General features: G+C 39.2%; 1 protein-coding gene across 1 annotated transcript; it reads left to right on the top strand.

Moving 5' to 3' along the window:
• The first annotated feature begins 1,813 nt into the window (after nucleotides 1-1,813).
• Nucleotides 1,814-16,712, top strand: OTOP1 (otopetrin 1). Its single transcript, XM_009987454.2, has 6 exons — nucleotides 1,814-2,099; nucleotides 7,984-8,120; nucleotides 11,069-11,127; nucleotides 12,736-12,866; nucleotides 15,208-16,154; nucleotides 16,542-16,712. Exons 1-6 carry the CDS (start codon nucleotides 1,814-1,816, stop codon nucleotides 16,710-16,712), a joined length of 1,731 nt encoding a protein of 576 aa, XP_009985756.2.
• Nucleotides 16,713-26,501: the final 9,789 nt, after the last annotated feature.

Below are 26,501 nucleotides of genomic sequence, written 5' to 3' on the forward strand. Positions count from 1 at the left end.
TGTTACGTAAGATAAAAGCAGGACTTGGCGTTTCCATAAGCTTCTGCTAATGATGGATGTCGCTCTGAGCTAGAGGTGGTTGAAGCCTTAACTGTTTGACTAGTTTCGTGTTTTATTTGTGCTGCTGTTTTGGCCAGACAGAGACATAGGGCAAGCTTTCAGTTAAGTGCATTTTCCAAAAGGAAAAGTTGTAGATGGCTTAAAATACCCATTTCTTGAGAACAGGCCCAAATGAATAAAGGACGTAAGCTACTGCTTATGCTTACCTAGATAGGCGATTGTCCAGAATTCACTATACCACCTTTCTGCCATTTTCTTTTCCTTCCCTGTTAAGAGGAATGCGAACCTCAGAAATGTGCATATAAGTTCAGAAATGTCCTTTGTTATTTAAGAAAAATCTTCTGGCTTCAGAAGAGAAAAAGCTTCAAACCTCTCGTAAGTTTTGCCAGTGGAAGTGGAGTAAAATAGATGCTGTCCTTCATTTATTCAGTTTTTTTGATGTAGCTGAATTAGTGGCTTAGTTTCATGTGAGACATAGGTCAGCCACTGTAAAAACCAATGCTTTGGATATTTCATGTGCTATCAACAGATAGAAGGTAAAAATGTAAGACCCGCCTGGCCAGAACAAGGACCAGTCTGTCTTGGTATTTGGCCTCCAAGCTATGGGTCGGTACCTGAATACCTAGAATTAAGAGAATTCGCATTGTACGCAAACAAAATACCATTTTAAATATGTCGTGTTTTACACCGGGCTAAATTCCTCTCAACCCCTACAGGCAATCAGCTTGTGCTCCAAATCTCGAGGTTTGCATGCCCTTAGTGTCTTATGACCATAGGTCACGGTTACAACTAAGCAGTTTATTAAATAAACTCAGTGCTTAAAATGTGTATAAAAACTGGGGAGAAAATTGAATAAATAATGGTATAAACTGTGGACTAAATCCCGCAGAAGTCTCTGCTACTTCGAGCTCAGCAGTTGCTACTCCAAATAGCAATCACGGTAATAAATACTCTGTTGTCGGAATGGGACTTGCTAGAAAAATAAGGTAAACTGCTGCCTTGGAAAGATGTAGAAAATTCCTGAAAACCGATGTTATTTACTGCCAATGGAAGTGCCAGTTGCCAAGAAGGTGGACTGCGGGGCCCCGAGCACGGAGGCGCGGCGGGTGATGCCACGGCCACCCCCTGCGAAGGAGCTGCTTCACCGGCCCTCGGCGCCCCGGGCTGCGGGGAGGCTCCACCGCCCCGTCCTCGCCTTCTCCGAACATCTCCCGCATGTTGGCCGTTCCTCGGCTTTCCAGGCAGCCGTTAACGGTCAGGGGTGTTCTGTTCACCGCTCGCTCTGCTTCCTGTCTCCCAGCCTAGGGAACACGTTACGCCGCACACGTCTCCGTCAACACGGCCGTCAACTCCGTGTCCCTCCCAGCCACCCGCCGCGCGGGGCTCCCCGACGCCCTGCAAGGGACGCGACCACCTCCGGGCTAATCTTCCGCCGAGTAATTTCTCCCTTACCCCAGTCTCGGCCCTAGCTGCTGGCTGAGTCTAAGGCGAGACCCCCCTGCCCCGCAAAACCTCAGCAGCCTTCCCCCCCGGCAGCCGAGCCTCCCCTCGGGCAGCCCCCTGCTCTCCCCTCGGCAGCCGGGGACCCCCCGATGCCCCCGCCCGGCGGGCACCGGCTGCGGGCAGGCAGGGACGGACCGCTGGCCCCGCTCCGCCCCCGGCCGCCGACGGGGGACGGGCCAGCCGACGGCCCCGGGGCTCCCCGGGGGAAGCGGGTCAGCCTGCTTGCAGCACCTGGCAGGCGGCGTGGGAGATGGAGAAAGCTGCCGGTTCCTCCTCCGTGGGCGGCAGCTACCCGCAGAAAAACGCCGAGATCCTCAGCAGCCAGTACGGCATCAACCTCTTCTTGGCCGGGCTGCTGCTCACCTTCGCCTGGGCTGTGCATGCCGTGGGCATCAGCAAGAGCCACCTGCTCTCCTACCTCATCACGCTTATGCTTATCCAGCTGCTGTGGATGCTGTGGTACCTCTGCAGGAGCTGCACACAGAGGAGGCTGATCCGGGACAAGGACACACACGCCGGAGCCCGCTGGCTGAAGTGTAAGTAGTGGCCAGTGGCGCAAAGGGTGGTATCACGCACTGGACATCCGTGTCATCACCCATCCCTGCTACCGCTTTGGTACCCTCTCCATCTCTACCAGGAGAAATCCTGGTATTCATGAATTTAACGCACATGCAGTGCACTCTAAAGTAAATATATGCATAAGCTGAACATACTAGGAGGTTGTATGGGAAAGCTGTTTGCTAAACATCCTCACTTTCCAACCTACCGTTTACAGTGCTGAAGGCTCCGGCACCTTTTTTCCCCTTACCAGGCTGGTTTGGCAGCACTTGAAAAATAAAATATAGGTAATGGAAGAGGCAATTTTGTTGGTGTTGTGGAACTCTTTTGGAGGAATTACCACCTTTTCCAGAGGATACAATGCAACTTACTTTAGGCTAGTACCAGTCAGAAAGGTTCTCAAAGTGCTCTCTATACCTACGTATTACGGAGATTCTCACTTGTATGTGTACAGTGATGCCTTAGAAATATCTGGAGTCAGACAGAAGAGGACAAAACCCCTGGCCAGATCGTTTTATAGATTAGTGCATAAAACATCTAAGCAAGGAAGCTAAAGCTAGCATTACCTTGTAGGAAAAGTGTCCAAGTTTGCAAGGGCAGTGCTGGGACGCGATGGTCCTTACTTGCAGTCAGGAGTAAGGATATGAAGGTTTATTGAGAGGAGGTGGTCAGGGGAGCACATCACAGTCATAGTGACTGGAATGCTGTATTTCTGGGTGCCAAGAAAAAGAAGCTACTCTCATCAGCACTGTGTAGAGTAATAGGCAAGCCCAGTTTTGTCAACCTCTTTTCCAGTCTCGGCACTGTAAATGGTAGGTTGGAAAGTGAGTATGTTAAGTGGAATGCTAGAAGACAGCTTTTCCATAAAATATTTCCTACCTACCAGCAATGAGACAACAGTTAGTTATCACAGCAGCTAATGAAATACCTAAATGAAAATCCCAAGAACATCTAAAACCCGATTATTTTGAAAAGTAAGGTTTATTTTTCAAATAGTGGGCGTTTCGTTTGTTCTCAGCCTCAGAGCTTGCGTGTCTTATTTTCTTTGCAATTGTTAACAATTGTGCTGTACGAATTGCTCTGGGAAAATCTTTTTTTTTAATGCCTAACATTTTACAGCAATGGTCTGTAGACTCTTCTGAAATGTAAGGAGTTCCATGTACCAACTGTTGAATTGTTCTTGATTATTCACTGTTTTCCAAAACAATATTCAAGTCTTAGGCATTTTTCATTTCTTAGTGTATGTGCTTACAACCTCCAGAAATTCATTAATGCAAGGCTTAATTTGATCCTATTTTGGACCAAGCTATCCTTTTGTTACTCACAGAGTAGCTTTCCCTTCCTAAGTATGGAATAAATACTGCCTAACATGGGTAAGTACAGCAGGACCCCCTGCCCTTTTTCTTTTGGCACAGTGTTCACAGCATTTCATTTGTCCGACAGGATATAAGGAGTCACAGAAACTTAGAAATAAGATACTGGAATGAACTACTAGGTTACCTTATCCATTTCTTTTCCCAGCACAGGATGGCTCTTTGTACTAGCTTCTCAAGTGGTGCGGCTTCCACGGCTTCTCTTGGATGTCTAGGCTGCAATTCAACAAATTTGCCCTTAGGGGAAGACCTACACTTTCCTATTCTTAGGAGTTTCTTGTAGTTACAACAAGCCTGTACAACTCCTTTATCCTCTGTTGGTAAAAGAAAACTTATTTGAGCTAAGAAAAACTCAGGTGGCAGTTCCTCTGCCAAGATCCCCCTTGCCCTCCTCATTATCAATGGTTTTGTCATAGAAGTCTTTTATCTGAAAGACTAAAAGTCCAAAAAAAGAGGAGGGTAGGGAGGACAAATTTTCATCAGGTCTTTCCACAGAAAGCTCTCTGCAATTTTTTACTGACTCTATCAGCTGCTTTTGAAGAGTATCTCCTTGCTCTCATTGTAAGAGCAAATGTCCTTCTATTAATCAGTATAAAATGAACATATTTTCATGATTCCTTTCAAACTGAGAATATCATTTTAGTAAAAGTGGGGTAGTAAAAAAAAAAATCATGGTAGTAAAAGCCAGTAGTAAGCTGGCTACTTAGAGTATTTTGCTCTGACATACGTTGAGAAAGAAGGATTTAACAAAAACCTCCTATAACTGCGTCTTCATGCACGGTTAACAATGCTAGAAGGACAGATGGTCAATTCACAAGAGCTGCTCACAGAAAGGTTTCCTTGAGCCTTTTCACACCTAGCTGTCAACTGTGTGAACCCTAGAGCACAGTTGCCTTCCCACTTGTGCGGTAGACCAAGAACCGCTCCTATAGTCTGAATGTTGGAAAAGTTTCGGGGAGAGCTTTGTCTTCAATAAGGTACAGTTATCCTGACCCAAATAATCACGGGGAAGCTTAGGAAGTCCTTTGCTTGACTTGTTCCAAATGTTATTCCCCTGAGTACACTCTCCTGTTAGTTAAAGCTCTCTTGACCATTATTTGAAAGTTCAAGCAAGTGAGCTAGAGAACTCAGAATGAAAATCAATTGGTTTCACAAATGGCTTTATTTTATCACATTCTGCAGCAGCAGCACAGCTTCTGCTTAAAGCACAGACAGCTAGTCAACTTACAAAGCTCTTGGCAGATTTTGACTTGTATCTTTTTACTGCTCGCATTAAATTGTCTATTATTCGAATGATATTTTGAGTTAGAGTGGCATTTTCACAACTGTATCATTATGACTTTTTTTCTTCTTGATAGTTAATAGAAAGAATTAAGCCAGCACTTAGCAATACTGAAAATCCTATTCTTAATCCCCTAAAATATACAGATTTCCATGAGCATTTGAAAAAAAAAAAATCTTTTTTTTTTTTAATAATACAGTGCTTAACAGCAGTTGTTTCATGCTTCTTTAAATTTCAAATAGAAATAGCAAAGCAGTGGAATTATCTTCTATATTTATAATTGCTGATATATATCTAGTAGTTAGTATTAGTACATAATACTGAAGTTTCCATCAGGAAAAGTTAACGTGGAAACCTTTAGCATACCATATGTATGGTCATTATAGTTGTGCTTTGATTTTTGCCCAGGCAAATTAGTGCAATCATTCTCTTTTGAAATCCCTTAAATACGCTTGTTGGACACTTTGTATATGCTTACAGCATGGTCACCTAAGTGAATGACAGAAATATCTACATATCATTTGAATGCAAATGATGCATTAGTTGCATCATTTGAACATTAAAAGAAATGAATCGTATAAAGTCTTTAATCCCTGGAGAACAATGGCAAAACTATTGATTTCAGTGGGAACAGATTGAAGACCATCTAGTCTCTGATGAAAGTAAAGGAAACGCGAAGAGACAGTATATACTAAGGCATAAACCGAAATACTTATTGTGAAAGAAACTTCGGGGGGTTTTGTTGTTGCTGTTGTCATCTGTTTTTCCCCTCCTCCATGGTCTGCTGAACGTTGATGTAAAACTGCAAAACTGTACAACCAAAATACTGGCCTTGTGAAATGTAAGCAAGACAGAGTGGAACTACAGTACAGGTCATCCCTGTAAAGATGATCCATGTACAGTGCAGGAGATAGATGACTAATCTAAGATGTGTTTGCTTTTTATTTTTGTGAATTTAATCCTGGGCCCCTTGCCTTTCCTTGTTTCCTTGTTTCCTTTTTCTAGTTAACAAGTCCCTTGTGATCCTATTCTGCTGAGCCACTCTTATGAGCAATGGAAGCAAGGATGCAGAACTTTTATGTTATAAAATAAATTTTCCACTCATTTTGCTCTGACATTACTACTTCATTAAAGCAGTTCCTCAGGGCTTGATCCTGCACCATGAATTCATTGGGAAATTACCTTACTAGTGTCATGATTGGGGAATTAAATACCTTTCTAAAATACTCTGTAAAATCAACATATACACAACAATTATTGGTTGAGTAGTTGTGGAAGATTTTTTTAATATTTTTGCTTTAGAAGATAGCATTCATTTTTCTGAAACACTTGTAATACACATTAAGTCCCTAAGATTGGCATCTTTCAGATAAATAGTGAAACAGGCTGATTTTTCTGCACACTTTCTAAATAAATCATGAATCACAGAATCAATCATAGAATAATTTAGGTAGGAAGGGAACTCTGGAAGTCATCTAGTCCAACGTCTTGCTCAGAGCAGGTCGAATTACCTCAGGTAAAGTTATCTCAGAAGATTTAACAATTCTAATTTATTTTAGAATAATTTAAGTTCTTTAAATAAGGAAGGAAACATCTCATTTGATCTCGAGAGTAGCCTAGAATTCTGCGTTTTGTGATGCCATTTACTTTTATACGTAATGAAAATGGCACATCTATTGAAATGAGGGCTCCAGTCCTGTTATATGTGTTAGAAATAATACAAATTAGCTGACATAATAAGCATAAATAGAAATATGTATGGGATTATATACATGCATGAATTGCAGAACTGAGGTTTTAGATTTTGAAATATGAAAGCAAAAGTTTTAATCTCGTGGTAGAAATTACACTCCATCAGTAATTTTACATTATTTTTATTATAGAGAGATTGTAAAACAGAAACACAAAATCCTACTGGAATTCATACCCTTGTGGTTAAAAAAAATTCTGAAGTCCATTTTTGTTTAATTTTAAAGGATCAATGAAATAAGAAACAAAAATACATTGTATTTTTATAATTTATACTTAATTTTTATCACTGCAACTTTAATAATAAATGTATTATTAATTTAATAAATTATTGAATTAGTGTTGTATTAACAGAAGTCAAGTGGAAGATGTGATGCATATGAGGAAGTTAGGTTATGGGCTCTTTTAAAGGATAAATTTTCATCAGAGTCAACACTAGTGATGTTATTTACTCTGTGAGGAACTGCAAAGAAAGATTAAGGTACCAATACTGATGTACGTCTTAAAGTACAGTTAGGGTCCACAGATAGATTTTTATCTAGTCTTAGTTCAAATGAGCACGAATTAAATTCAGTAGGAGTTTAGTTGAATGAAAGCCTAGAAAGAAAAATCCAACCAAATGAAGACTTTAGAGCTTGGTTCAGTAATTTTATTGCCAGTTGTGCTTTGTCCTAGAGTTACAAAACCAATAATTAATAATATACATTGTGTTAACCATATAGCTTTCCAGAACAAGTTTGTAACAAACATTTGCGTTTCTGAAGGAAAAAAAGAATTAAACAAGGGGAAGTATGTATTTTGAAAGTTCTTTAGGAGAAGAAACATATTAGGGGTTTGTCGTGTACGTGTGAAAATAATAGATACTGAAATGAAATCTTTGGCTTCTTTCTAGGAGAACAAACCATACAGTTCATTGTAGTTTTGGTCTCTGAGTTAAAGCGTAACCTCCTGAAGCGTGGGGAAGGCATACCAAGTGATTGTGTTACTTCTCACTGTAGAGCTCTTGGGCCAGGAGACTGTAACATGATTGTTCAGCTCCCTGGCATTGTATAGTTTGCTGTGTGGCTGTATAGAGCATTAATTCATGCACTGTATGGCCGCTTCAGTGCAGCCGTTACTTGAGAGGCTGACCTTGGAAGGAGCTGGGAGCCATCTGCAAGGTGCTGAGGTCTCCAGGTCCTGGCCACTGCTGGACTGGCTCCTCTGCACTGACCGTGCAGGGCGGATATGGGAATGTGCTTTTGTGATGTACTAGGCAGAAGCTTTCACAAATTAGAGGGGCTCACTACATTGAGTCAGTTATCTTCATGAACATCGATCTACTTTTATTTCCTTAAACAAGAACACGGATATTGATCTACTTTTATTTCCCTAAACAGATTTTAGCCTATTGTTCAAATTGTCTCTAGACACTATTACTGTACATTGACATTTTCTAATATCTTTTTTTGCTTGTAGGTGGGATTACATTATTTGCAGTGATTACTTTAATTCTGGACTCTTTTAAGATTGGATATTATATTGATTTTTCAAACTGTTTATCACCAACTGAAGGCATTTTTCCTGTTACACATGCCGTGCACACCATCTTACAGGTAAAAGTCACTGGTTGCAGTTTTATATTATATCTGTATTTCTTACAAAAAATCTTTTATCTTCTCATCATCAGTGAATTTTACACTAATTTAATTTCTGAGCATAGCACAGGATACTTTTGAGGGCTAAATTCTTGTGCATGTATATCCTTTCTATGTGTGAATTCAGGCTTTGCAACTTGAAATTGCTCAACTGTGAAACTCATGTGGGTTCAAAAAAAGAAATAATGAAAAAATGCTCTCCTATAGTTGAAGTTATGTGCTTTTTTTAGTTCAAGTTACATATATAACCTCCAGAATTTTCAGGCTGAAATGAGCAGCTTGGCTAATGACATTTCACTTATTTCTATATGTAGGACTTGCCACACAAGTTCAATTCAATCTGTCTATCCTGATGTCCCGTTGTGGTTAGGGTGAGACCTGATACTTCAACGGGGAAAAAAGCCCGGCCCTAGCTGGTTATAACATACTTTCACATCTTTCCTGTAACAAATGAACATGGATTTTCCTTCTAGAAGCATTTGTTCATGCTTACCAGTGGCTGCACAGCAGCAAACAGTCAGTGACTCCGGTAAAATATCCCAGCTGCTTGTTTATGGTAAGGCTTTGGGTCTATATTGTATGATGATACTCCATAGCTGATTGTTTATCACATGAATTCCTCTGAGCCCCTGTCAGCAGATTTGTAGGAAAGAAGGAAAGAAAAATCCGCTCAACTAAGATACTCAGTTTTAGCCAGGTCATTTAACGCACTTTCTAAGATGATTAAATCATTCAGAGAGAAAAGAAAGATTTTCCTAGCAATTGTGGTTGCATGTAAAAGAGCATTTAAAGAACCTACGTTTTTCTGCTTTCTATAACAAAAAAAGCATTGATATTTAAGCAGTAACTCCGACTCCTGTATCTTTTTCTCTGAGGGTGAAATTTTGATTTTGTTGAAGCAATCTTAATTTCACATTCTTGTAATATCCACTCTCCATGTCTCACAACTTCTTCGCTTTACCCCTGAAAAACAAACCAAAGAAATTAAGCTTTTTTTCTCTGCTGATCTGCATGTAGCATTTTTCATTGCATCCAGTGACCCTGAGCTGACAAGGTTTCCAGCTACTGTGAACTGGAGTGTGGAAGAAACAGTATATAACAATGCTGAACAAAGGGAACAAGAATTGTAATTTAGATTTTACATCACTCAATATTGCTGAATATCATCTACTTAGCTTAAAATAATGAAATCTAGAATGTTAGCCTGAGCAATCAAAGAAAAAGTTAAAAAGTAATTTACCAGATGTCTCTTACCTGAGATGAATCTTCTTATGTCCTTGAAACACAGGATGAAATTACAACAGATAGCGTTCCTAATTATGTGTCATCTAAATCCTACAGATTTGTTTTCTACAGAATATGTGTCAGATTCTGTTGTATTTTACTTTAATGAGGCATCTGATATGTGCCATTCAGTTAATCAATATATACATACTGCACCTGTGCAAGCAGTGACCTAACATGTACCTGCCCTTCCAAGACAGGCTGTGCGTTATGCTCTTCCACAGACAGAAGTCCCTTTGAGGCAATGAGTACTCTGTGAGCAAAAATTGGATTTTACGCTATTTCTTTACCTTACTGACTTTTCTCTTCCTATTTTCCCCCACTTTCTTGACTCTAATGCCTGAACAGATGTTCAAAACTGATGTTTTTTAAGTTTTGAAGAATGCATTCACGTCTGCTGCTAGGTGCATCTATCCCAGAATGGGAAATTGAACATGGCATTAGATGAGACTAAGGTGCTAATTTCAGTTTGTTTTATTTCAGTTGAAACCTCCATGATATCTTGTAGTATCTACACGTGGAGTTTTACAGTGGTCACAGTTCCTTGTGATAAACGCTTCATTAGAGGAATGAATGAACGTATTATTGCTGTGTGGGGTAGGTGACCCACAGAGAACTGCATTTTCCTAGCTTTTTCAAAAATCTGATACGGAATGTCTCTGACAACACCAGCCATGGTGTCGGGTGCCCTCATTAATGGGCACAGTGGTAAAATGGACTTGCAGTTACTGTAATTGCTGAGGAAGAACCCAAAGTTCTTTGCATTTTCCAGACCATTTCTGAAACATCAAACCAGGCAGGTTTCTAAGAGAAAGCTTTTAGACCATTTCTCTCCTGATAGTTCACCTACTGTGAAGTTCAGCATCCTGGAAGCAGTTCTGAGTAAACAGGACTCCCAGTTTCACCCTAACATTCCTGAGGAATAATTGGTATTGTTCTCCTTGTGCTTGGAACCAGTTTTGTATCAGCAACAATCTGTATCATGAGGTTTCCATTATCCTCCCACAAGCAGAGATTCCCACTTTTAATACTTCTTTACACTTTACATTTTAACTCAATACTGTTATCTCTCTCTTATTCTTCAGGTTGAGCCCTCTGTACCATACTTGAGTTCAACTGCATGTGTTCCTAATGCGGTTGTCTCTCAGGCTGATAGTACGACCTTTTCTCTTGCTTCCTGGCAGTCCATTGTTTCTTTTATTAATCACGCCTGGCATCCTTTCACTTCTCTCTCTCACTCCCTAGAATTTCATATATTTAAGAAATTATTCAAACTTAGCATCACCACACCCTGCAGCAATCATACTGCTGTCCAGAGCTGGTAGCTTTACTTCTTTTGAAATAAAAGCCTCTCCAGATACAGGCTTAGATAAGTTTTGGTGAGTCACACTCAGACTTTCTACTGTTGAACCACTGACTTTCCATATAAGAAATCTTAGGTTTATCATGACAGAGAGGTTCTGACTGAATAGCAGAGGAAATCATAAGTTATTTCATATGCGTGGAGATGGAGCTGCCTCACTTTAAATCATCAGAGTTTCCGTCTACAGATGCACTTTCCTGTTTGTATGTCATACATGCTCGTTCGTGCAATGACATCTCTCTGTATTCCTTTCATTTAGGTGTACTTTCTTTGGTGTCATGCAAAGGATATTATCCAGTCTTTCAAAACACTTGAAAGGTAAAGTGGATCTATCCTCACCTGGAATGCTAATAGGTGTAGTTCTGCACAGTGCTTTAACACCTACAGTTCTCCTGTGTGAGGGACATTGAGAACTTACAGGTTCTCCTCTTAATTGTGTTAATACAAGTAGAAAGCAACTCCATTTACCCAAGTGAGAAGATAATTGTAAGTCTGAATTATTTTTTTCTTATTTAAACTATGCTTATATTTTACAATATAAAACAGCCACAGAATATTTTTCTCATGAGAGAGGGAAATGGGCAATGTATGATACCACAGTGTCACTTGCTTTTTTCTGAGGAAGGAAGCATCATGTATGTGTCCTCGGACTATGCACTGTATTATGTTTTCGTTATTTAGCTACTGAAAGGGAATTTGCATCAGCAACCTGCAGTCACTGCAATATATCTGAGGTATTTTATATTTATTTTTATGGAAAGCACCTTTTGGAACTAGATGCAGATGTGCAAATCCACTGGGAAATACATCCTCCCCAGTGGTATCCCATATACCCAAATCAGTAAGGGTTGTGCATATTTCTGACACCAGAACTCAGTTCTCGCAGGGTAACCGATGTGTGCTCTGAACAGCTGCATACTTATATTTCTTGTAGAACTGAGGACTAGTTGTTGAGGCAGCACAGCCAGCTCCTATGTATTTTTGGTTTTATGAGAAAGTCAATTAATGTAGATTAATTATCTATACATAGAACATAAATAAACAAACATGGTAACTTTAAAATACTCATCTCAAATTATCAATGAGCTGATGAGTTTCTATAGGAAGTAAAAGAAATCTACTCAGAAACATCATTTATGGAGAAGGTTCTTTTTCTTGCTCTCTTGGGTAAGTGTTCAAGCCTCGTGCCAATGAGGAGAGAGATCGCAGAAGGTTTTGCAATGTCAGCTGGTGAAATCAGCTCTGTTTATAAGTAGAATTTTAAAAATCCATAACTGCAAGTCTATCAGTGAGAACAGTGCAGTAATAAAGAACTGTTTCTTGGTAAAGGAACATTACCAGCCTCAGATGCAGGAGAAAAACACCTGGCTTGTCAGAAACCAGGAGTCTCAAAAACACGTGGAGACCTCCCCTCACTGTACCAGTAGTCTGAATGGGATAAAGCCCTTTGTTGGCTTCAGCTCTTTCCAGGAGACAAAAATGCATGGACTAGAGATTAGAAAAGGTGGTGGTACCTGTGAAGAAAGACCCGCCACAGTGAGTATGAAGGAGCACTGCAGAAGGCTGTGAAATATGGCTTGCAAAACAATTAACCCTGTTCAGACTGTTCAGTCACTGTCATTAGCATGAAGATTGTCCAGCTAAAGAATAACAACCATCACATAAGAGAGCGTAACAAATAATAACAGCACGCTGTTAATGGTTTAATACATTAAGCCGTTGTGTTTCTATAAAATTTTGGAAGTCTAACATTCATTGTGCTCCACTGAGGAACACCTTTAGAGAGATTGGTTAGGTTTTTATTTTCCCAGCACCGACAGCTCCGTAGTGTCATGTAGCATGTCTACAGAAAGTTAGTCTATTTTATTTAACATATGTGGAGGTATACTCTGTGCAGATTCCTTCAATAATTACTTTATTTTGTAGGTTTGGGGTTATCCATTCCGTGTTCACAAATTTACTCCTGTGGACAAATGGAGTGCTAACAGAGTCAAAACATCAACTGAATGAACATAAGGAAAGACTAATCACGCTTGGTTTTGGGAACATAACAATAGGTAAGTGAAAGAGTTTGTACATTTTGGAATTCCTGTTCTAACACGCTCTCATACAGAATACTGCGTCACTGGAGGATGGAGCTGGGTCATTCATGACTATGTCAGCATAGTCATCTTCAGGCAAATGGTAACGAGCCGATACATAGTTAGCTCAGATCTTAACTAAAATGTTATATGATCATTATCATTGTCATATGTGTGATTCAGGCCATGGTTTTCTGTTTACTCATCTCCCTTTTGATGAGGTCCAAAAGAAAAATAAATGCTCGAAGTTCCAAACAAACAAAAAGATTTTAAAAAACATTTTATTTGAGGAGTAACATAACTGAGGAACCCTTTTATTAGTAAATCATAGAAGTAAATTGAACGTAGCAGTGTTAAAACTAGAGTTTACTGTTTTGTAAGCTATTCATAGCAAAACAAGCATGCATAATCCTGCAAATCCTTCCCAGGAGAGTGGTAACATGTGGCGTGTGGTCCTATAGGATTCAGTGGGATGGCTTAGAGGGATAGGGGTTATCCATTAGTGCTGCTTTACAAAACAAGGATTTTGCTCTGGGTGGTTCTTTTTTTGTAATGAACCATCTTCTCCATTGGTAAGGTGATGCAAGTTGTAGCCAACAAACATTGTGTTTAACTGCTGGGGATGCTTTCCGCCTTCAAATATCACTGAAGCATAGGGAAATTAGGAGTGCTTAACTTTAAAGAGGAAATAAAAGTTCTCAGCCACTATAAGTAATTTTCTTCCCATGAAAATGTATCAGTATGGTTGATAAACTTTTATTGTGTTCACAACGGAAAAGACAGATAGCTTTTGAAGAGGAAAACGTATGTTTTCCCATCCAGTGAATTCAATAGTGCCCATATCGTAAAAACTCCTGATTTTACCTCTACAAAGCCAAACCCTGAACTGATTTATTTTTTTGCCTATTTATAGTCTGCATAAATTGAAAAATTTTAGGCATTTTTAATAATTCCTGACAAAGTTCACATGTAAGTCAAATGTAAAAATACGTAAAAAACCCATTTAAAATATATAAATTAGTATTTTCAGTATAACTGTGTCTAAAATTATACCCACAATTTTACTTCTATTTGCAAGTGTTACCTTTTAGATGTATCTGTGGAAACTATGTAGTTTCCATTAATAATCAGGTAGCTGAATTGATCAGAGATTTTGTAATTCTGGAGCAGGCAAATCACAAGTTAGTGCCTCTTCTTGATATTTCCCCTTGTTAAATAGGAGCCATTTCCTTATATTATTTCCTATTATTCTGCTGCCAGAATTGTTACACAATTATGAACAGTCAGAAATAGTATCTGAAAAAAGGGGGAGTGAAGTAGTGATCCACAAGACAAGTTTGACATTAACATATAAGCCACTGCAAAAGCAATTTTTTTTCGTCTCTTAACAATGTGTGCTTGAGGCAAAACAATACCTACTTTCTCCTCTCTTTTTCTTGCCCAAAATTATAGAAAACGAAAGAAATACATTCAGGCACAAATCTAAGATCAGTGCCTACAAAATGTGCTCTTCAGCATGTGTGTTTATATATTTAGAAATAAAAACTTTGTGAAAATAAGTATTTTTTTTTCCTGCCACTGTGGAAATTTCTGATTCCTGAAATTATTTGCTTAGGTTATATATTTATTTTACAAATACAAGCATTTGTTCTTTGCGGTGCCTTAGGGGTTTACAGTGCAGGTAACTGCGCAGCAGAGAGATAAGGATTTCATAGGTTCCTCTCAAAATAAGATTTTTGTTGTTGTTGTTGTTCTGGGTTTTTTTTAAACTTAAAACTGTACTGGGACCTTGAGTGAAAGTATCTGTGGTTTACTTCACCTCTTTCCTAGACATAAACAACTTTATTAATAAAGTGGTTTTGGTATTAGAAACCACACTAGTGTAACTAACTGATAACAGTGAGAGTAGAACTGAGCCCTTTCCTTGTTAAGCTGGTTCTTGATCTGATCCACAGATTCCCGGGCTTCTATAAAAGCCTTCTAAGCTGAAGGGCTGAGGACTCAAAGCCCTTGGGATCTTGGATTTTCGTGTTATAAGAAAGCATTTTTACCAAGACCCAGTGAAGTTTGGTGCTCTTTGGTGGTGTGATTATTGCTCAGCAGCTGAGCAGTGAAGTCAGAGGTTGTACTTCAGTACACGTGCAAAAGCTTAATGACTTCAATGATGAGACCTTTTCTTAGGTGACTAACTGGGTGCTGTGATGTGTTATTTGACTGAAATTTTACCTTTTATATTTTATTTTCTTTATGTTTTATTCATTCACTTTTAATGAGAAACCCTTACAGCACACGAAACTAATCTCTCCCTCTTCTTTAGTTTTAGATGACCATGCACCTCAATGCAATTGCACAACAACAACTCTCTGCTCGATATTTTCTCAAGGAATATATTACCTATACCCCTTTAATATAGAGTACCACATCCTAGCGTCTACGATGCTCTACGTCCTGTGGAAGAACATTGGCCGCCAAGTCGAACACCATCAGCAACACAAAACTCCATTCAAATTCCACGGCATAACTGTTGGAATGGGTTTTGGACTGATCGTGTTAACTAGCACCATAGCCATAGTTGTTGTGTATTTAATTCAGATTGGACGTTCGAAAATCAAAAGCGAGTTAGCACTTACTATGTTTTACTTGCATGCTATCTTTGTGTTGGCTCTGATGTGTACAGCTGGAATTGTAGCCCTTCTCATCTACAGACTGGAAGACAGATCACTGGATAATTCAAAAAATCCTGCTCGGAAACTCGATGCAGAGCTGCTGGTGGGCACTGCTGCAGGGTCCTGGCTCCTCTCCTGGGGCTCAATCCTTGCCATTATCTGTGCCCAAGCTCATCCAAAATACACGTGGTATAACCTGCCCTACTCCGTCCTGGTTATCATTGAGAAATATATTCAGAACCTCTTCATCATTGAATCCATACACCGTGAGCAGGAAAAGGTGAACGAGGATATTAAAACTCTTCGAATAGTGACTATATCTCGAGGGAGCACTTTATCACTTACCCCCTCGTACAAAGAGATTTACAACGGCCGAGCCGCCTGTGACAGCAGAGAGGTACCCTGCCTGTTTAAGGGCAGTATCTGTGGGAGAGAAAATGATGGTGGTGGTGGTGCCAAAGAGGAAACGAGTCTGGAAAATAATTCGGTCATGCATTCAGCCCCAGATTTCTCATTTTACAGTAGAAACTCAGTTACTAACAACAAGAGGAGGATTCTGAAGAACATCGCTGCCTTTTTATTCCTCTGCAACCTTTCGGTAAGAGATTTTGAACATAATTCACAAGTTAATACCCAAAAGCTTCCCAACCTTTCAAGCCTGATAAGTATATTGGAATTACATGGTTCTATAGTTTGTAACAAGTAAATTTTACTTCTTCTGGAAGAATAAGTGAATATGCCTTTGGGAAACAAAGTTTATTTAAATATGGAATCTAGGAGCCTAGGCTTATTTTAGTCACAGTACAAAAACCGTAGCAGCAGTGGAAGCTGAAACCCTCTTCCACCAGTGTGTCCCAGTAGCAATAGGGATGGTTTCCTTAGCGATTTCTGAAACCAATTTGCAGTTCAGTGGGGTCACAGTCATTAAGAGCTAGTGACTTGTATCGCTGGTGATTAACATTGGCCTTGTGTTCTTCCCTTGCAGCTGTGGATACCACCGGCATTCGGGTGCCGCCCGGAATATGACAATGGACTAGAAGAAATAGTTTTTGGCTTTGAACCCTGGATAATTGTTGTGAACCTTGCAATGCCTTTTTCTATTTTCTATCGGATGCATTCAGCTGCCTCACTCTTTGAGGTCAATTGTAAAACATAGATCATACACGGTTCCTCAGTGAACAATTGATTGAATAAGTAATTAAATAAATAACAGTTGAACGAGTGGATGAATGAATGCATGAATGTAGCAACAGCTGCTCAATAAATAGAAGATTTTTTTTTTTTTAAAAGAAGGGACCATAGGTAATAGCATGTAATTTTTTTAATTTTCTGTCCACGTTTTGTTATATATGTGGTGTTATTGTATAGGTACACTTTTCAGAATCATATTAGTGTTAATATCATTAACGCTACGTAGTAAAGTTAATTCGATCTCATCAATCTTCGTTTTAGTCATCTGGGATTTGTCCTCTATATAATTTGTATTACTTTGTTTTCATTCATTGTGGCTTGTGAAAGGGGTTTAAAAAAAAAAAAATCTACATGACTTAGGAGGGAAAATCCCAGGAACAGCTAAACTGAGTAATTAAACCTGAGAACATGTGCTAGTTGTTGGGATGTGGGAATAATTTTAAACTTCCTGAATACTGATAAATAAATCAATATATAATTATTATTTTCTTAACTATATAGCAAGAAATCCAGGTGTGTATCATGCTGTATATATTTTCTTCTGATAAAACATACTTCTGTTGATGCATCCCCTTTGTCTTATATTTATTATATGAGAAAACTGCGAATTGAAATTGATCCTTTTACTTAATTCTTTATTCACGAATCCTTGAAATGTCTTAGAGAAAACTAGTCTTAGAGCTTATGTTTAGGTATATATGTTCTGTTGCCAGAATGGTATATATTCCGTGTACAATTTTTTTTATAAGCTGCTAATTTCTTTGTAGTTCAGTCTTCTGGTTGGAAGATACATCTCCTGGTTGGAAGATACATCTTCATACAGGGCTGCTGTAAAGCATAGCTGATGCCTCTAGGAATCTGGAAGGCCCTTGGCTGAGGATTTTACAAGCATGGTTTACAAGCTGTTAGAACATAATCTCAAGTCCCTAGGGTATTTAGTTGCCTGAATTCCCACAGAAAGCAGTGAAAAGTTGGTTGAATATTCTTAGAATCTGCGCCTGTAAGATTGAAAGACTGGAGCAATGATCAGAATACTAAAAGGGAGTGACAGATCAATTATTGAATAATCCTTGCTAGCTCGCTAATGATCTAGTCCGAAGTTTCGTGTGTCAAGGGCTGCAAAATTTCTGCTTCTAGTTTGTGGAAGGACAGTTATACCGTTGTCACCCCCATCTGTCTGAAAGCAGCCAGATATCTGCGTGGGAGAGGGCTGCTTCCGAGACAGAAGATTGCAGCTTTGTCCGCTCTCATGCATCGGAACAAAATTTTTGGCTTTATACCACTAGATGGCAACAACAGACCATGGGATAAATTACCTGACTCCTAGGAGTTGCTTCACATCATCATTAATCTTCAGTCCTATTTTGTGGTACACACAGCCATAACCTGCCTGGGAATTTTTACTACCTTCCTTACCTGTTGCAAAACCTAGATCAAGTAAAGTAACTTTTATCTGAAGTCTCAGGTGAGGTCTGAATTAAATGAACCATCAGTGAGGCTGAGCATGAGAACTATGTTCCTGCAAAGTAATTTCAGTTGTTCGATGTTAAGCAGTTTTTGAGTTACCATCTGATCACGTTGCTGTAATGTCTGCCCTTCTCTAGGGCTGCTTGTCATAATCTTTTATCACATCTCTATTAGTTCTTACATTTGTTCTAGGGAGTAAAATTTTCTCTCTCCCCTTGAACACAGTAGCTTGATCTCAGCTACTTCCATGCAATTACCAGCTCTAACCATTTCACTTGGTTGTCTCTCAGACTGGTTCCATTTGAAGCAGAGTGAGTAGGGCTATCCAGATAATCAAATAACACTTTAATCTTCCTTCTAAATCAACTCTTTGACCAACTCCAGCTAATTCTGGTATCAGAAAAAAATAATTTCACTAGGTAAGCTCACAAATTCCACTTATTTTTTAAGTGCTCATAAAGATGGCTAGAGGAAGCCTGTTTCCTCTTCCTCTGCTTCTGTAGGATGGGTCCCATGTCATTCTTCAGTTAGAACTGGTGCTCTTTAGCTGATTCTCAGCATTTATGTTCAACCAAAGCAGAGCTAGCTAGTCCCTAGGGCCAAGAAAGGGCCATATGCTCAATTACAAACATGTAGCACACATTTGGAAGTTTTGAAATAAATAACATCCTTATTTAGTTATATTTAATCTTCAATTACTTGGCCTTTTTTGTTTCTTAATATTACTATTAAAATAGTTCATTTGTCCACAACATTAAATTGATTTTAAGTGCTGAAATTGAAGTTTATTCAGAAAAGGCAGCACCCTGGCAGTGAGCAGATGATTTAAACATGCTAATGGGCAGATTCTATTCTAAACTGCACTGATGAAACCCTGCTGACTTAACTGGTTCTGTTTCAGGACCAGAGATTTGATTTTCACCTGAGAAGCTTAAGAGGTTTTCATGACAGGACTTCTCTCAAAAAATATTTTTTCATCCAAATGCAGAATGTTTTATGGAAGCAGGTCTTAGTTTAACTACTCTTGAAGCAATAGTAAGTCATGAAGTTCCAAACATTTTAGAAACATAGATTTTTAAGAAACATAGATTTTTCGACCAGGAACAATAATCAGATTGTTTAACGTAGCACTACCTCTAGCCCTCTGATAAATGTTAAACCTAAGCTTTCTTAAACAACTGCTTTCAAATGTCTCTTTTTTGTTTTTCTCTAGCATATATCAACAATATTAATTTATCACAGGTTTTAAAATATAAGAAATAGCACTGTTCCCCTATTTCTGTCTACCTATCTGCTCAAGCATGTGACAGGAGGCAGCAGAGCTGGCTTACCCAGGAGAGAGGTCTAACAGCTGCTCATTGTTCTGTTCCTGGTGCCTCCAGGGGACAGTTTGCCTATTTTGAGATCTCTAGGGAATGCCTTTGAGATCGATTTAATATTACTTGAAAAGGGATTTGGGTTTTTTTTAAGGAAATTTCTTTATTCAGCTCCAAAATGCACGTGATATGTAAAGGATTCTGAATTTTTGCTGCATAATCTTAATCAGAAAGCTATTCTCTGATGTTCGTCATATCCTTCTGTTAGACTCTTCCTCTCCCTCCCTTCTTCCCTAGATGATATTATTTATTCAGTAATGTATGCTTGGGCAGCATTCCTGTACATCATATATGTACAGGAATAAAGGTTACTAAGGTGCAAAAAGATTCCTGCAATCCTCAAGCATTTGCCTGAAGAGTCAAACTTGCATGAGCATAGATTTTTCCAAGTGTTTTTAGTGTCCATGACACTAACTCTAAGATGGAAGAAGGTGGAGGAGTCATGGTCGAGTCTTTCTAAAATAACTGAATTCCTTTTACTAGTATTTCTCAGTACTTTCATTTTCCCTTTTTATTCACTTTAAAAAATATTTCCAAAATTCTGATAATTTTAGAAATGTTCCTGTGTTGTACGGCCCACTTGTGGTCCATAGGCTGAGTGGACTGTATCAGTGCAGAGTAGATGGCTCCAGAGAACAGGAGAGAGGGAAATTATCGAAGTAATTTAAGTACATGCTTCTCTCCATTTACTAGGGAATTTAAGGCCCTTATGAGGATAATTACTTCATTAAAAAAAAAAAGCTGACTGTCTCTTCCATTGAGCAGCATGTAATAGATCGTTCAAGATCTAATCTGCTCTTTCCTAAGTAGTATATCCTGCTTGTATATTCTACCTTTTCCTGAAACAACTCTGAACAAAGCAGGATTTGGTTAAAAAGAAAATTAAAGATATGGTAGTTTTGTTAAGCTGTAGGCTTTGTTGTTTGCTGGAGTTGTTTGTAGCTGAAAATGAAGTGCGAATTTCGATCATCATAATAATGTGAGCAGGGTAATTTACCTGTAAACTTGATGACAATGTTTTGTGTAGCCAATATGAGTTTAGCTCATTGGATCACTTATTCCTTGGGAACTCTTGTCTCCAAGGATTTGGCCTCATTCTGCATGTGCACAAATAAAATGAGATCTGGATTTAAACAGAATTGAAGCAGCTGCAATTGTAAATGGGAACCTTAAAAACCAGGGTTGGTTGAATTTGGTCTTGAAGTTGATAATAGTGGAAAATCTCACTTTAATGTCAATAGTCAATTGTCAGAGTCCTCTTTTTTTTTTTATTAGAAAGTGTGTTATATGAAATTTAAAGCAAAACTTGCAGTTCTCTATGGCATGTCTCCCACCTTCCTCTGCTACTATTCTTCACCTAAAAGAGATCTGAATCATAGAATCTTAGAATTGTTTAGGTTGGAAAAGACCCTTAAGATCTTCAAGTCCTACACCTAATACTGCCAAGTCCACCACTAAACCATGTCCCTAAGCACCACAACTACATCTTCCAAATACCTCCAGGAACGGTGACTCGACCACTTTCCTGGGCAGCCTATTCCAATGCTTGATAGCCATTTCAGTGGAGAAATTTTTCCTAATATCCAATCTAAACCTCTCCTGGTGCAACTTGAGGCCATTTTCTCTCATCCTATGGGTTGTTACCTGGGAGAAGAGACCAACGCCCACCTCGCTACAACCTCCTTTCAGGTTGAACAGTGATAAGCCTCCTTTTCTCCAGGCTAAACAACCCCAGTTCTCTCAGCTACTCCTCATAGGACATGTGCTCTAGACCCTTCACCACCTTTATAGCTCTTCTCTGGACACGCTCCAGCACCTCAATGTCTTTCTTGAGTGAGGGGCCCCAAACTGAACACAGTATTTGAGGTTCCGCCTCACCAGTGCCGAGTACAGGGGGACGATCACTTCCCCAGTCCTGCCGGCCACACTATTTCTGATACAAGCTAGAATGCTTCTTGGCCACCTGGGCACATGGCCGGCTCATATTCAGCCGGCTGTTGACCAACCCCCCCAGGTCCTTTTCTGCTGGGCAGCTCTCCAGCCACTCTTCCCTAATCCTGTAGCATTGCATGGGGGTTTTGTGACCCAAGTGCAGGACCCAGCCCAGCCCTGAGCCTTGTTGAACCTCATACAATTGGCCTGAGCCCATTGTTCCAGCCCGTCCAGACCCCTCTGTAGCACCTTCCTACCCTCAAGCTGTTCAACACTCCCACTCAACTTGGTGTCATCCCCAAACTTACTGAGGGTGCACTCAATCTCCTTGTCCAGATCATTGATAAAGATACTAAACAGAACTGGCCCTGATACTGAGCCCCGGGGAACACCACTTGTGACTGAGTTTCACCCCTATAAATACATCCTTTGGTAAAATCTTTACCAACACATTTTCTAGTTCTTGCCAGAAGTAAATGGACCACAAATCAGGCCTAAGAACATCTGAAATAAAGATGGATGCAGTAGGTAGAAATTTGTAAAAGAACAGAGATGGCAGGAAAACCAGTTGCCATCTCTCTCCTTCACTTGCAACAAACGCATTTTTTTGTCTTTACACAACTTCTAGCAAAACTTGTACAAGTAGTGGATGCTTCATGTTTATTTTCCAATAAATGTTTGCTTGAATGCCACTGCAACATGACTGGAATTAAAAGCCAGTTTATGAAAAGCACACATAGACCCATTAATTCCAGAGAATAATATCAGTATTTTAATCAAAGCAGAGTGAGGAACAGCTCCTGTCCACACAGCCAGGATTATCAAGGTTACCATAACTCTTTATTCTAATTTATTCTGCAATCAAATATTTACTAGGCTTAACTGAAGATCAGAATGCTTTTAAAAATACACCATTTATAACATATCTAGGGCTAAATCACTTGGTGCTTGGTTCAGACTTGAGTCCATCATCTTCTGAGTTTAGCAATTTCTCCTTTAACAGGCAATGACATTTGCAGGAGGGCAGCAACTAACATCTATGATGTAGTAAGCAACAGCTTCATAATAACATCTTAATGGTAGCTGGTTATATGAGCCCCCTTCCTTGTCCCTCCCATTGCTCCCCTCCCATGTATGAGGAGCACTCTCGCAGTGCTCCCCAGGTGGGATTGTCCTGCCTGCTTGAATCAAATGGCGTCATTACCAAGAAATACTTTAATAAGATATAACACTAGTCAAACGTACTTTTGAAAGCATTGCATTCTTGAGTCCTTTTCCAAACATCAGAGTGTCTTTTTTCTCTCCAAATGTTTAATTTTATTTTCTCTGCTCACCATTTTGGAAAACCTTTCCAATGCAGTAAGAGTCATGAACTCAAACTTCACTATATCAAGAAGAGATAACTGTGCCTGCATTCAACATCAGCTCTGTGCACAGGTGTTGCACCAACACTGAACCTTTGAGATGTGGCCATCAAGTACAGGTAAGACCTGAGAGGGGCAAGCCGGTCCTCACAACACCATGTGGGGACCTGACATTGTGGCAACATAAATTAATGGGGCATAATTAATACACTAAATGACCCAAGGAAGGAAATTACCTCATATTTTGTCAAAGCAGAAATGAATGTTGAACTTTTGTGCAACTATGATTCGCATGATTATCTTTTATGTTTGAATAGAGCTACAGCTAAAATAAAATAGTTCGTTCCTCTTCAGGCCACAAATCTCAGTCAATAGTACTAAAAGGAATTGCATTAGCTAGTTATTTTTAACTATAAAGGCCACAGCAGCAACAATAAGTAGTTGCAAATTATTCTAAAATTAAAATTCAGATCCAGAGCTGGGTATCATTATTGCAGGCAATTAGTGCAATCAGTACAGCCTACGTGCAACAAACAATTCACAAATATCAGATAATTTGATCTGTAGTATTTTCTTTGATTAAAAGCAGCTAGACAATATTTCAATTGGTAGCTTCTGTCCTTGGTTTTGTCTTCTGCTCTGACATTCGGGAACCTGCGTCTCCCTGTGGCAACTCTTTTTGTCTCAGATCAATACACATTTTACGTTTCATGAACACTGGCCTGTGTACGGTTACCTCTGCTGAATCCCCAAGGCAAAAATAGTCTTTTAACATATCTTGAAAGTTAGTAAATATAAGTCTTATTGACCAAGCCTGCCAAAAAAATACACAGAAAATCTCACTGAGTAGAGTTATTGGTTTACCAACACAAGGATCACTGGGACAAACTGTTGGCTCCAGTAAGTATCATAGCCACTGCTTAGCTCTCTCTGTGACTTTAACAGAAGTCTTCCCTGAGCGGGTTGCAGAGCCTCAAATGAACCCCAGACTGACCAATTCGCCAGGACTGATCGGATCCTGGGCCTGCCCCATGCGATGCTGTCAAGGTCCTACCTCCTTCCCTTTCAAAGACGATTTTTGTTCCAAGGCTGCACATTGTGCCAATCCACTGTGGCTGTGAATTTTTCTGAATTTGGGGTATTTGCATTGATTTATTGGAGCATACGCTTTTTCATCTCTAGGTTCTCTCCTTTGATTTGCAGTGTGTCAGCCAGAAGAATGGGGGTCATAAAGGCATTGCAGGGGGTGCTTGATGCTGTCTGCACTTGAAAAACTGTGTATTTCTTCTTTGACCTTCCTTATTTGTGTTGGAGAAGGAGAAATCGGGAGGATGACCAATCTAGACACACTGTAGGATGAAATGTTGCTACTCAGCATGCAGAAGGCTACTCACAATTCAGAATAAATGGCTATTGCTGTCTCACAGATGGGCGGAAGAATACACTTTAGTTTCTCTTTGTCAGCTCAAGTACAGCTCTTGTGTTAGCAGACTGATGTCTTCATCAACTGTTCCTCTGTGTTCTGTAATAGCACTAATAGTCCTAAAGATTATTGCAACAGGTATTTAATAAAGAACTTTCTAATCTCTATTGCTGATATTCTGCTATGGAGATGAATGAGACCTGTTGATTCTAAAGGAGCGTTTTATTTTAAGTCTTACTTAAGGAAAAAAAAAAAGGGCACAACTAAGTAAAAGCAGTATTTTACTGCTGTTCATCTCAAAGTGATAAAGTTGCTCATTCTTACCACTAGTGTTTAAAAATTTGAAACTGGAATTCTTCCTCCAAATAAATCCTGAACTACAAAATCTAGCCCTGGTCCTATACAAATCTTAAAAATATAGATCAAAAAACCTATCAGCTCTAGCTGTTGACACATTTGTAAAATTACCTTGTATTGTAGTTTTCTGTTTAGCATTTGCAACAGGCTATCCTGCGAGGTTACAGCTGTCCCACAGCGCCAGCGAAGCAGCCGAGGTTCCATCCAGCAGTTGCCTTTGGGGAGGAGGGAAGCCCAATGATGAGTTGCTGTCCTCAAGAGGCTGTGACCCCGCCTCTGACTTCTGTCTTCTGAGTCCCCTTTTTCTATCAAACTTAAAAGTCTTCACAATAGAGTCTGTTTTCATTACAGAAATTACTGTTTCTTTGATTCCATGAATGATTTGGTTTTCCTACTCATTTTGTGGAAGATAATCTCACACTAAGTTAACAGACAGGGTAAAATCCTAAGATGAATGATGTCGATTGCAAGTCTTCCAATAAAAACTGTTAACTAAAAAAGCCTGTAATTTACCTATTCAATATAAAATTCATAGGTCCTGTTAAAATACAGTGGGTTAGAGAAACAGAGAAATCAGAACACTGAAATCTGTTTTCAAATTATTCCATAGGGCAAACTGCCCTTATACCATTTAAGCCAGAGACAAAATTAGAGCAGCTTCTTTGGAAATTAAGCCTATCTGATTTTTATGTGCAGTTTGGTAGTATAGCTGACAAACGGTAAAATAAAAATATTGAAATGTTCAGTATTAGAAAATTGAAATCATTTTTTTCACTTTGATAATTTTCTCAGGGCAGATATTCACCTGGGATGTAGCCATGCACACCCAGACAATACGAATAACGTACTCAAATTTTACCACTGAATAAATCAAGTTCTTTTTCTTTCTTTTCTTTATCTTGCTTCTAATGTCACTGATCTTTAGTAGTTTTTCATCATGTGAGCTCTTTCTATATTAAAAATAATGATACTAATTTTAGTATATCATTGTGAACATACAAAAATACAGATAATATTTTATAAGATAAAAGTCACAAAATGTACTAACACAGTCCACCAGGAAATCATATTTACAAAAATCCTTTGCTTTAGGTCTTGGCTAGCATTCATCTTTCATCCTTTACCATCGGTTTAAATGAAGTCAAGCTCAGTATGAATAACACACCAAAAAAAAAAAAAAGAAGAAAATTTGTGGAAATCTCTTCTAGTAGTATCAATTACGTCATGATTTCACCCAGACAGTGATCAACTGCTGATGTAGGAACCATATTGCACTCATTACAGAGAAAAAAGCAACGGAGATACCGTGAGAACTGCTCATTCTGTTATATATGGTTAATTAATACTATCCATCACAGTCCCAAGTCAACAAAAACTTAAATAGGTTTTAAGGCCAGCGGGGATAACTGTAACCATCTAAAATGACTTTTTCCACAAGGCAGTCTACAGAATGCTGTTTGGTACCATCTGAATCAAGACAGAGCTGGGGGTGAGCTGAGGCACAGTCTCTGAGAAATGCATTCAGCCTTGGCCTTCAGACTGCAAATGATGGCAAATCTATTACAACCCAAAATCAATTGCATCGGCCATTAATCATCCTCACTGTTAAAAACATGCACGTCTTCTCTACCCTGATTTCTGATAGATTCAGTTTCTAGCCTCTGCAGTTTTTATGGACTTACCTAAACGATTGAAAGTCATCCATTATCGGAAAACTTTTCCTCCTGTAAGACATTGCCAGCTGTTTCTCACCCTCCTGGTGCTCTCTGCTCAGCTAAGGAAGTTTCCCAGACATAATTCCTGTAATGCTTTTCTGATCATTTTCCAATTGCTCA

Source organism: Tauraco erythrolophus, chromosome 5 (genome assembly GCF_009769465.1).
Source record: "Tauraco erythrolophus isolate bTauEry1 chromosome 5, bTauEry1.pri, whole genome shotgun sequence".
Lineage (NCBI taxonomy): Eukaryota > Metazoa > Chordata > Aves > Musophagiformes > Musophagidae > Tauraco > Tauraco erythrolophus.

Bases quoted from the DNA above. Each gene is read 5' to 3' on its own strand.
- OTOP1 (XM_009987454.2), top strand. From the start codon at position 1,814: ATGGAGAAAGCTGCCGGTTCCTCCTCCGTGGGCGGCAGCTACCCGCAG. The intron at 2,100-7,983 runs GTAAGTAGTGGC...TTTTGCTTGTAG, and splicing joins CGGAGCCCGCTGGCTGAAGT to GTGGGATTACATTATTTGCA. The intron at 8,121-11,068 runs GTAAAAGTCACT...CCTTTCATTTAG, and splicing joins CCGTGCACACCATCTTACAG to GTGTACTTTCTTTGGTGTCA.